The sequence below is a fragment of the Saimiri boliviensis genome, chromosome 1, assembly GCF_048565385.1.
Source record: "Saimiri boliviensis isolate mSaiBol1 chromosome 1, mSaiBol1.pri, whole genome shotgun sequence".
Lineage (NCBI taxonomy): Eukaryota > Metazoa > Chordata > Mammalia > Primates > Cebidae > Saimiri > Saimiri boliviensis.
The window spans coordinates 175,358,630-175,371,204 of record NC_133449.1 but is presented as its reverse complement, the minus strand read 5'-3'; the positions used below and the strand labels follow the sequence as shown (position 1 = coordinate 175,371,204).

Genomic DNA, 12,575 nt, shown 5'->3' with positions numbered 1-12,575 from the left:
TTAATCTGGCTAGCAGTCTATTTTGTTGATCTTTTTGAAAAACCAGCTCCTGGATTTATTGATTTTTTGAAGATTTTTTTGTGTGTGTGTCTCTTATCTCCTTCAGTTCTGCTCTGGTCTTAGTTATTTCTTGTCTTCTGCTAGGTTTTGAGTTTTTTTGATCTTGTTCCTCTAGCTCTTTCAATTTTGAAGATAGGGTGTCAATTTTAGATCTTTCCTTGCTTCTCATGTGGGCACTTATTGCTGTATATTTTCCTCTAGAGACTGCTTTAAATGTGTCCCAGAGATTCTGGTATGTTGTGTCTTTGTTCTCGTTGGTTTCAAAGAACATCTTTATTTCTGCCTTCATTTCATTGTTTATCCAGTCAACAATCAAGAGCCAGTTGTTCAGTTTCCATGAAGCTGTGTGATTTTGAGTTAGTTTCTGCAGTCTGAGTTCTAACTTGATTGTACTTTGGTCTGAGAGACTGTTTGTTATGATTTCCTTTCTTTTGCATTTGCTGAGGAGTTATTTGCTTCCAATTATGTGGTTAATTTTAGAGTAGGTGTGATGTGGTGCTGAGAAGAATGTATATTCTGTGTATTTGGGGTGGAGAGTTCTGCAAATGTCTATTAGGTTTGCTTGTTCCAGGTCTGAGTTCAAGTCCTGGATATCCTTATTAATTTTCTGTTTGGTTGATCTGTCCAATATTGACAATGAGGTGTTAAAGTCTCCCACTATTATTGTGTGGGAGTCTAAGTCTCTTTGTAAGTCATTAAGAACTTGCCTTATGTATCTGGGTGCTCCCGTGTTGGGTGCGTATATATTTAGGATTGTTAGATCTTCTTGTTGCATTGATCCTTTTACCATTTTGTAATGTCCTTCTTTGTCTCCTTTGATCTTTGTTGCTTTAAAGACTATTTTATCAGAGACAAGAATTGCAACTCCTGCTTTTTTTTTGCTCTCCATTTGCTTGGTACATCTTCCTCTATCCCTTTATTTTTAGCCTTTGTGCATCCTTCCATGTGAGATGGGTTTCCTAGATACAGCACACTGATGGGTTTTGGGCTTTTTATCCAATTTGCCAGTCTGTGTCTTTTGATTGGGGCATTTAATCCATTTACATTTAGGGTTAATATTGTTATGTGTGAATTAGATCCTGCCATTTTGATGCTAGCTGGCTGTTTTGTGCATTAGTTGATGCAGATTCTTGATTGTGTTGATGCTCTTTACCATTTGGTATGTTTTTGGAGTGGCTGGTACTGGTTGTTCCTTTATATGTGTAGAGCCTCTTTCAGGAGCTCTTGTAAAGCAGGCCTGGTGGTGATGAAATCTCTGAGTACTTGCTTGTTTGCAAAGGATTTTATTTTTCCTTCACTTATGAAGCTTAGTTGGGCTGGGTATGAGATTCTGGGTTGAAAGTTCTTTTCTTTAAGGATGTTGAATATTGGCCCCCAATCTCTTCTGGCTTGTAGGGTTTCTGCCGAGAGATCTGCTGTGAGTCTGATGGGCTTCCCTTTGTGGGTAACCCAACCTTTCTCCTTCATTTCAACCCTGGTGAATCTGATGATTATGTGCCTTGGGGTTGCTCTTCTTGAGGAATATCTTTGTGGTGTTCTTTGTATTTCCTGGACTTGAATATTGGCCTGCCTTGCTAGGTTGAGGAGGTTTTCCTGGATAATATCCTGAAGAGTAGTTTCTGGCTTGGATTCATTCTCTTGGTCACATTCAGGTACACCTATCAAACGTAGATTAGGTCTTTTCACATAGTCCTACATTTCTAGGAGTCTTTGTTCATTCCTTTTTACCCTTTTTTCTCTATTTTTGCCTTCTCATTTTATTTCATCAAATTGATCTTTGACCTCTGATATCCTTGCTTCTGCTTGGTCAATTTGGCTGTTGAAACTTGTGCATGCTTTGCGAAGTTCTCATGTTGTGTTTTTCAGCTCCATCAATTCACTTATATTCCTCTCTATGTTGTCCATTCTCATTAGCATTTCATCAAATCTTTTTCCAAGGTTCTTAGTTTCTTTGCATTGGGTTAGAACATGTTCTTTTAGCTCACAGAAGGTTCCTATTACCCATCTTCTGAAGTCTGATTCTGTCATTTCATCACACTCATTTTCCATGCAGCCTTGTTCCCTTTCTGGTGAGGAGTTGTGATCCCTTGTAGGAGGAGAGGTGTTCTGGTTTCAGGTGTTTTCATCCTTTTTGCGCTGGTTTTTTCCCGTCTTTATGGATTTATCCACCTGTTGTCTTTGTAGTTGCTGACTTTCAGATTGGGTCTCTGAGTGAACTTCCAGTTTGTGGATGAAGTTATTTCTGTTTCTTAGTTTTCCTTCTAACAGTCTGGCCCCTCTGCTGTAGGACTGCTGAGGTCCACTCCAGGCCCTGCTTGCCTGGGGATCACCTGCAGCAGCTGCAGAACAGTAAGTGTTGCTACCAGTTTCTTCTTCTGCTATCTTTGTCCCAGAAGGATGCTAGCCAAATGTCAGTCTGTTTGCTCCTTTATGAGGTGACTCTTTGGATATACGGGGGTCAGGGAGCTGCTTGAGGAGACAGTCTGTCCTTTATGGGAGCTCAAGTGCTGAGCTGTGAGCTCCGTTGTTCATTCAGAGCTGCTGGACAGGTACGTGTAGGTCTGCTGCAGCAGAACTCATAAACCGCTTTTTGTTCCCAGGTGCTCTGTCCCGGGGAGTTAGGGCTTTATTTATGAATTTCCGTTGTGCTGCTGCCTTTTTTTTTTTTTTTTTTTAGGGCTGCCCTGCCTAGCAAAGAGGCAGCCTAGTCACTGTCTGCCTGCAGAGGCTTTGCTGAGCTGCTGTGGGCTCCGCCAAGCTGCTGTGTGAACTTCCCTGCAGTCTTGTTTATATGGGTGTAGTTAGAACTGCCTTGGCAATGGTGGCCTACCTGTGTAATGGTGGACTCTCTCTGTAGTGGCAGGTTGCCTCAGCAATGGCGGGCTGCCTCAGCGATTGCGAACTGCCTCCGTAGTGGTGGACTGCCTCAGTAATGGTGGACGCCCCTCCCCCACAGAGCTGGACTGTCCCCAGTTCAGCTGTGCTTGCTATGAAACTCTCAACCCAGAGCGTTTTCAGTTACTGGTTTTTTTTTGTCGGTGTGGGACCAGCTGAGCCTGATCACCTGGCTCCCTGACTCAGAGTCTTTTTTTTTTTTCAGTTGAACGGTCGACTCTCTCCCAGGTGTTCCAGTCGCCTGTTGAAAAGGCGCCACGATCTATGTGATTTCCCGTGAGGCAACTCACTGCGCCGGCTCAAACAACCGTGCTGAGATTCCTGGCTGTTTTTTTGCCCAAGAATCTCCTGGCCTGGCTCCCTGTTTCAGTCCCCTTTTAAATCAGATGAATGGGTGATCTGCCTTCCCAGGGCTCCAATCGCCAGCTAAGAGGGCACCCAGACCAGTGTATTTTGTACGGAGAACCGCCACACCAGGGCACCGGCAAAACAGCCGCGCGGGCCAAAACAGTTGCACCAGTCAAAACAGCCACACTGGCGACCCATGGGGCTCCTCCGCCTGGGAATCTCCCGTTCTGTGGGTAATAAAAATCCGTTTGGAAATGTGGCGTCCACTCACCCTCTGTGCTTTCACTGGGAGCTGCAATCCTGAGCTGTTCCTATGGCCATCTTTCTCGCCTAGTTAATTTTTATGGGGTTTCACCATGTTGGCCAGGCTGGTCTCGAACTCCTGAGCTCAGGCAATCCACTTGCCTCGGCCTCCTGAAGTTCTGGAATTACAGACGTGAGCCACTGTGCACGACCTTGAATTTGTTTTTAACCTGATTAAGGATAGCCGTGAAAAACCTATATCAAAATTCACATTCAGTGGTGAAACTTTAGCAGTATTCTCTCTAAAGTAGTATTCCAGTTATTATTAATAAGGTTTGTATTAGAAAGTTAGCCAGTGCATAACACACACACAAAAGTTAAAAGCATTAAGGATTAGAGAGGTGTTTTTTAAAAAACTGTCATTATTCACAGGTGATATGATTCTTCATAGAAATCCTAAAAGAATATGGAAGCTTATTAATTAAATTAATATTAATAAGGTGAATAAATGATAAATTTTAAGCAGATTTGCTGGATATAGGACTAACAAATACAATTAATTAAATGCGATATGTCAGCAACAAAAAAGATAGCACTTACAACAACAAAAAGTAAAAAGCATTTAGAGGCAAATCTAAATTTGTGTAACCTTTAAGGAGAAAAATATAAAAATGTTTAAGGATCATTAAAGAAGACATAAAGAAATGGAGACAAGAGACCAGACTATGGATAGAAAGGCTCAGTTTCTTAAGGATGCAATCTCCCCAGTTAATCTGTAAAATTAATGCAATTCCAATAACAAATCTGGCAGGGATTTTTCTGTCTTCAAAAAGCTGATCCTGAAATTTACATAAAATTGACAAGGCATGGTGGTGCACACCTGTAATTCCAGCACTCCAGGACGCTGAGGCAGGCAGATCACCTGAGGTCAGCAGTTTGAGACCAGCCTGGCCAACGTGATGAAACCTCATCTGTACTAAAAATACAAAAATTAGCCAGGTATAGTGGCAGGTGCCTGTAATCCCAGCTTCATGGGAGGCTGAGGCAGGAGAATTGCTTGAACCTGGGAGACGGAGATTGCAATGAGCCGAGATCGCATCACTGCACTCCAGCCTGAGTGACAGAGCAAAACTCCATCTCCAAGAAAAAAATAAAAATAAAAACAATAGACTATATATAAAAAAGTGAAAAGTCAATGTGATAAGTCAGTGTGGGAAAAGATATTTATAACACATATAACAGGCAAAGCATTAGGATTCAAAATGTATAAAGGATGTCTTCCAGATCAATAAGAAAAAGACAAAACAGTCCAGCAGAAAATTTGGCAAAAGATTAGAAACAGGCAATTCATAATTTAAACATATAAAAAGTCCAACTTTAGTAGTAATTAATAAAATGAAAATTTAAAAATAGAATACTATTTCATATTAGTCAGATTGACAAAAATTAAGAAATCTGATAGAGTATTAGCAAGAATGTAGAAAAAGAGGAACATTGCTGATATGAAAGTAGATTGTTTCAGCAACTTCAGAAAACAATTTGCCAATATATAGTGAAATTAAGATGTTCATATCTTACAACACAGTAATTCCACTTGTAGGTATATATCTGAGAGATACTTCAGACATGTGTACAATAAAACATACATGAATCGTTTTGAGATCTCTCAAAAATGTAAATTAGTTCAGATCACTTCCTTGCTCAAAATCCTTCAAGGCTGAGATTAAAATTCAAAGTCCTCACCAGGCCTACAAGGCTTACCAGTTTGCTTCTCTACCTACCTTTCTGGCTCTGCTCTCCCTCTTTCTGTTCTAGCCATGATGAGTTTGCTGTTTCTTGAACAGCCTCTTTTTCACCCTAGGGCTCTTGGACTCACCATTCCTTCACTTCTTCAGTGTTCCCTAGTTTTTATTTTGGCTTGATTTCTGGCTTCATCGAGACCTCTGTTGACCACCTTTTCCTTCCCTCCCTCCCTCCCTTCCTGCCTGCCTGGTTCCTTCTTCCCTCCCTCCCTCCCTCACCTCATCTCCCTCCCTCCCTCCCTCCCGTCATCTATCTTCCTTCTTTCCTTCCTTCCTTCCTTTCTTCCTGTACATATTAAATGTACATATTTGGGGTACATGTGATAATTTGATACAGTCATGTAATCAAATGAGGATAATTGCCTTAAATATTTATCTTTTTTTCATTCTAGGAACATTTGAATTATTCTCTTCTAGTTATCTTGAAATGCACAATAGATTGGTGTTAACTATAGTCACCCCACTAATCTATCAAACATCAGGTCTCATTTCTTCTAAGTATGTTTTTGTAGCCATTAACAAACCTCTCTTCATCCCCTGCCCTTCCTGGCCTCTGGTAACCATGAATCTACTCTCTATCTTCATGAGATACACCTTTGTAGCTCCCACATATGATGAGAACATGTGATATTTGTTCTTCTGTGTTTGGTTGCTTCCATCTTTTCTAAAATAGCTGCCAGGACTGCCTCTTCTCCCCCAACCCTGCTAGTCCCTTTATCTCCTTTGGCTGGTTTATTTTCCTTCCTGCCTGACATTATATTCTACATACATTGTTCCAGCATTTATTTCTGTCTCTCCTACTAGACTGTGAGCCTGCCGGGGGCTGAACATTTTCTGTCTTACTCATTGTTGCATTTCCCAGTGTATAAAATTATGCTTGCTTGACACAGGGTGGGTGCTCAATCATAGCTCTTCCAATGAATGAATGAATTGATTTGCATAGTAGTCAAGATATGTTAATTTTGATGGGAAGGAAACACTTAGATGACACAAAGAGTACTTCTTGGTAAAGATAAAGCCATTAGAGTTATAGATGCTTGCAAAGAATTCGAAGAAGATTGGTTCATAAAGTGTAAAAGAATATTCTTTAGAAACAGTTTGAATATGTAGAACTAAGTTAATAGATTAAACATAAGTAGATATCTGAGTATTTCATCTATATTCCTAAAAGTTTGTATATTCAGGTTGATCAGAAAATTCTTGGGACTGTCCCTTGGGAAACCTTATATTCAGGTTGTCTGACATGTTGAGTTGCAGTACGCTGGAGCCTGTACAGTCATTCTGTCTGCCAGGCAGTCATTCCCAAGTACCCAGGGTCAGACCCAGCCCCAGGCATAGGGCCAGGGGGTAGCAAGGGCATAGAAGGGGAAGGGAGTCAGGCACACTGAGCGTCTGCTGTGTGCCAGGAACTCTGCCTGGGTTTCTCTCTCACGAGGGTGACTTAGGAGCACCCCTTCCTGGGCTCAGGCAAGGAGCAGGCCAGGACTCCAGGGCTGTTCAGCTCACTCTGACTTCTCCAGTCCTCATTGCCCCTGCAGTTATCGGAGTTCTTCTTTGTGTCCATCTGCACCTCTGAGTTGGCCATGAAGATCTACGTGGACTCCACTGGATACTGGAAGGATGGCTACAACATACTGGATGTGGTCATCTTCATCATTATGTTTCTCCCCTATATCTTCCGCAAGCTCCTGGGCAAACAGTTCATTTACCTGCACATCGCTGATGGCATACAGTCCCTGCGCATCCTCAAGCTTATCAGCTATAGCCGGGGCATCCGGGTGAGTGCGCTGGGGGTGCCGTGGTGCTGGGAGGGCAGGCTGTAGGCCCATCTGCCACCAAGACCCTGAGGAAATTTTGACTCTACTGCTATCTTCCAGTTATTGAGTCCAACATATGTGGCAGGTTGATCTTTACCAGCATTATCTCAATCTTAAAATAATTCTAAGAAAGGTATTCTTAGCTCCATTTACAGACGAAGAAATTGAGGCCCAAGGTCACCCAGCAGTGAAATGTCAGAGCTGAGATTTGAAAGGTGTGTCTGACTCCAGAGGCCGTCTGAACTTTTCCTTTCTCTCATGCTGCAAAGTGCAAAGATTTTCTTAAGTGACGCATCCTTTGATCTACATGCCCAGGAAGCCTTGGCTTTTTGGTGGTCGAGGCTACTAGCTGCTTTCCCCAAACAGCTGCGAGTCTGCTGCTGTCTTGCTGGGAATAGTCTCTGTGCTTCGTTAGGGTGGCTCCAGAAGGGCTACTCCTGCTGAGAAGTCTTCCTGGGTTGCTGAAAACCATGGTGTGACCAACACTCCCTTGACCCAGAAGGCTTCAGAATGAACCTCAGGGCTGCCCCCCTACCCTGATCCGTGCCCCAGGCACTTGTCCTGCACATAGTAGGTTTGCTTGGCTCTGCCCTAGGGGGAACTGGGCAGCTGTCTCCTAGGACTGATTTCTGCAGATTTCTGGACTGCACATGAAGAAAGCCTGCCTGGATTGCGCTTAAAGAACTTGGCCAAGGCCAGCTATCATGGGTCCTATATGGGGCTTCCAGGAGAGCATGGCTGTTCCTCTACTGCTGCTCTCAAGGTCGCTCAGCTTAGGCCTCAGGTGGCACCAGCTTGTGGGGTGGCCTGGAGGTGGGAGCCCAGCCAGGCCTCTCTGCAACCCTTCTGCACAGCCTTTGGGTTCTACTACCCTGTGTTCCTCCCTTCCCACTCAAAATGCAATCTGCAGACCACATCTTATCACAGCTTTTCTCATGAGGATTTACTGCTTTCATCTTAGTTGTCCTTGGGAAAGAAATCCTGCCTCCGTTTAGCGGGGAGGAAGGCTTAAAAAAAAAAATCTCAGCTCTTTTGCAATTAATCAAAAAATGTGAATTTTCTCTTCTCAAGGAGAGATGGAAGGCATCTGGCGTGCATTCATCCCTGCAGGCAGCGCCAGACTGTTCCGCATGCAGGGCAGCCCAGGGCCCTTGGACCGTCCCTGTTTCCCAGGTTACCCCAAACTGTCTAAATGGTACTGCCTTGTTTCCTAGCTCTAAGGACCTCCTTTCCTAGTACTAAACCAGTGAACAGTCTCTGTGCTCAGGGTCATTAGTGGCTGAAGGTGGTGGCATGGGGCAAAGGCCTTGAGAGTTGGTCCCAGCTCTGTCATTTTATCGGAGTGTGACCGTGGCCAAGACAGTTTGCTTCTGTGAGCCTCTGACCACTCGTTTTGAAATGGGAAGAATGATAACGCCTTCCTGCCTTGAGGTTATGTCTGTGAAATGTCTGAGTAGATGAACATCCATTGAGTGTCTACTGCATGCAAGACTCCAGAGCAGGAAGGCTGAATGATAAGGTGCTCCCTAGAAATGGGCAATGTAGTGGGGAGATAAGACAAATGCCCATTTCAACATGGGGCAGGACTGAGGTTACAAGACAGGGACCTACTTGTGAAGGCGGGGCTGACAATGACCAGGGACCCACGTTCCTCTCGGCCCTCTCTATTCTCACTCCCAGGGTGTTTCCCCTATTCCTCCTGGGCCTGGAGCAGAGAGCATTCAGGGCTGGCCGTCAGCTGAGAAGCATGAGCAGGATGCCCTGAGATGACCACACAGCCAGGTTGGGGTTCAAGTGGTGTGGTCACCTCAGACCTGAGAGAAGTGACTGAGGGTGTCACATGTTGGTAAAGCACTGTTAGATTGATCCAGCTCTCAATCTGGGCACAGTTCTGATTCACTTCATTAATTCATTAGTTCATTCATTCAGCCAACCAACTAACTGGCATGGCACCAGTTGCTGGGGACAGCTGTGAACTGGGCAGAATGGACCTCTGTCCCTGGAGCCTGCCCAGCCCGGCACCCTCACCTGCCACAGTGTCCCTGCCTTGCAGACGATGATCACTGCCGTGGGGCAGACAGTCTACACCGTGGCCTCGGTGCTCCTCCTGCTCTTCCTCCTCATGTACATCTTCGGTGTCTTGGGCTTCTGCCTATTTGGATCTCCAGACACGGGTGACTATGATAACTGGGGGAACCTGGCCGTGGCTTTCTTCACCCTCTTCAGCTTGGCCACGGTACTGTGTTTGGGAACAGTGGTGAGGACAGGGGCCTTGGGAAGGGATGGCCTGGGTGGTGTGAACGTGTGGACATGTGGGGCCTCACACGGGGCTTGCTTCGTGTCCAGGTGCTCTGCTGGGCCCAGGGAAGCTGAGGTATGTTCCCCATCACAGGCCAGCCCATCACATGGGCTCTGTCACTGTCTCTAGGCCTACGACTCCTTAGAGTGCTTCCACATGTCTCACAGGGTGATCAAACTTTTCAGAGTTCTCAAATGATAATTCATTTGGGTTAAGTTTAATTTATAAATGAAACCCATGTCACGTAGCCTTTTGAGGAACAGGTTGTCACAAATCCACCTAAAAGGAGCATGCAAAACCCAAATCTAGAACTCTAGATTTGAGTTTTGGACTCTGGAAAGAGTGGGGTCTTTTTAAAGGTGGGACTGGCAGAGAGGCAGTGAGTATCTTTCTGGGAAGGTTGGGAGGCCTAGAGAAAAGAGACCCTGAGGCATGTTGGTCAGTGGTATCCCCACCCAGGGGTGCTCTGTATTCCCAGGCCATCATGTATGTGCTGGAGCCAGTGGACTGGGAGGTGCTGAGGGACTGTCATGGAAGCAGAGCCACCCTCCTCCTCAGTGGGGCTGGGACTCCCCGAGCATAGGTGAAGGTGAAGAGGAGGCCTGTGCCGCTGGGCCCGGGGCCCTCAGCATACCCTGCCTTGCCTGAGCAGGTTGACGGCTGGACAGACCTGCAGAAGCAGTTGGACAATCGGTCTTTTGCTTTGAGCCGGGCATTCACCATAGTCTTCATCTTGCTCGCCGCTTTCATCTTCCTCAACATGTTCGTGGGTGTGATGATCATGCACACAGAGGTGAGGCCATGGCTGTGAGGATCAGCAGTCAGGGCAGGTGTGGCAGCTGGAGCTATGGGGCAGGTCTCCAGGGAGGACCTGGAGCTGTGTCTTTCCAGTGAAGTGGAGTAGAGGTGGCTGGATGGGCCTGTCCCTCACCCGGCCCAACCCTCCTCCCTGAGCCAGTGCATTTGCCTTGCTTGCTGCTGGTGGTCAGTAGGACGGTGGGGCTGAGGAAGCCTCTGCAGCTGCAGTTGGCAGCTTGAGTGGGGGCTAGTCCTGTGTGGGAGAAGTGCTCCTGCTGAGGACCTGAGCAGCAGTGCAAGGCTGCAGAAGAGGAAAGACTGGGTGTGGGCATGCAGCGAGAGCCCACAGTTGACCTCCATCTTCTGACTCTAGGACTCCATCAAAAAGTTTGAGCGAGAGCTGATGTTGGAGCGAAAGATGACAATCATGGAAGAGAAGCAGGTGATTCTGCAGCGGCAGCAGGAGGAGGTCAGCAGGCTGATGCACATGCAGGTGAGTGGCCCTCACAGGCAGGTGGACAGATGGGTGGACGGATCGTCAGGCTCATAGGATGACCAGGAGGAGGGGCTGTGAGGCCTGGGTAGAGAGCAGGTGGCCTCAGGCACCTGCAGCCTTAGGTAGGATAGCCGCCTTCCTCCCATATTTTATAGAATCAGCCTTGACTGTCGGCACTTCTGTGTTTCTCTGCACCTTTCGGAGTGTTGAGTGCTGTGATTATAATGTCTCCCGCTGTTGTGGGCAGAACTCCACTGCTGGGCCCTTTGGGGCCAGGCAGTGTGTGCTGAAGCTTCTTCCTGAGAGCTCATGGGTGCCAGGCAGCCATGGCCCCACGCCACTGAGTGGACAAGGATATGGAGGCCCTGATAGGGTGCCAAACAACCTTGGTTTTGTCACATCAGGCTGGAGATTGTCTGTCAAGCATGATGCAACCATGAGGGAGCAGGGTAAATTTTCCCTCTGAGCCTGAGTGCTCTGAGCCTCCCATGCTAAGCCTCGGGTGCTCTGCTGGGCCTTTCTCCCTTGGTGGGTGCATCCCTCCTTGGCCTCTTCTCTGGGGTGGAGACATGTGCCTGTCTTCACTCTGCCCAGGGTTTGTCCACGGCTGGGAGAGGCTGCGCTGAGCCTCACTTGGACTTCATGTGCTGCCTATCCTCAATGGTGGCCACCTCACTTGGGGGTCCGGGCTCAGAAGGGGTCAGGATGAACTTGAGACCAGGCTGAAGCTTCCTCCCAGGGCCAGGGTTAGGCCTCTGCCTGGGGCCCATCCTGGAGGGTCCCCATGTCTCTGTGCAGCTCGGCTGTCACCTCCTCATCACTGCTCTCTTATTATGCTTTCCTCTCTAGAAAAACGCTGACTGCAAAAGTTTCAGTGAGTTGGTGGAGAATTTTAAGAAGACCTTGCGCCACACTGACCCCATGGTCTTGGATGATTTTGGCACTAGCCTACCCTTCATCGATATCTACTTTTCCACTCTGGACTATCAGGACATGACTATCCACAAGTCAGTTCCAACCCCAGCCTTTCCTGGTCCCTGGGGCTTCCTCGAGGCCGGGCTGTGTCAGGTGCCCTGGGAGAGTGAGGGGGATGATGGCTGATGTGCTGATAGGCAGTGGGTGGGTAGAACTTGGCTTTCTTGGGGTACAGGATTCCATGTGTACATTCCATGGGCTGCTGTGTGGACAGGCCATGGCTGGGGGAAAATCTGCTCCTCCTGCCCCTGCCCAACCCATCTTGACTTGTATGTAAATGCCAGCTCCTTAAAGTCTCCAGGCCTCTCCTCACTAACCCCTTTACAGAGCACAGAGGAAAGACCACTGAGTGACCTCAGCTTCTGCCCTGGTTTTGCCACTACCTCCCTGTGTGGCCTTGAGCACTCCTCTGCCCCTTTCTCATCTGTCACAGGAGGGGCTGCTGTGCTGATTCAATGAAAACCGTGTATGTGAAGCTCTGAGCTTGACCTGGCCCAGGACTTGCGCTCAGTGCGGGTCAGCTGGGATTACGAGCAGCCGTTATTGAGCAGGAAGGATGTAAGAATCTGGCTGTGGGCGCCAGGGAGCCGCAGTGGGCTCTTCAGCGAGGACAGGTGTGATTAGTCCAGCTTTTCAATGAAAGCTGCCTGGAGGGCTTTAGAGCTAGGAGAAACAAAAAGGAAGGCGTTGGGGAATACCCACTTTTGACCCAACAGGGGGTCAGTCACTGTCTGGGCAACCCAAGACAGTTACTTCTCTCAGAGCCTAAGAATTTATTTCCAATGTGATATGGGAGGTAAAATCCCTTGCACCAGGGGGCCCCAGGCAGAGTGGCAGATCCA

At 47.0% G+C, this 12,575-nt stretch overlaps 1 protein-coding gene across 3 annotated transcripts in view; it reads left to right on the top strand.

Annotated features, from left to right (window-relative positions):
* The window catches only part of CATSPER3 (cation channel sperm associated 3), a 62,118-nt gene that overhangs the window by 42,829 nt on the left and 6,714 nt on the right, over positions 1-12,575 (top strand). For all 3 annotated transcript variants that reach the window (XM_074381397.1, XM_074381395.1, XM_010338622.3), the window contains 5 exons: positions 6,887-7,126; positions 9,219-9,401; positions 10,117-10,257; positions 10,636-10,755; positions 11,608-11,765. In XM_074381397.1, the coding sequence (XP_074237498.1) occupies positions 6,887-7,126; positions 9,219-9,401; positions 10,117-10,257; positions 10,636-10,755; positions 11,608-11,765 (842 nt within the window). The remainder of the gene's footprint in view (positions 1-6,886; positions 7,127-9,218; positions 9,402-10,116; positions 10,258-10,635; positions 10,756-11,607; positions 11,766-12,575) is intronic.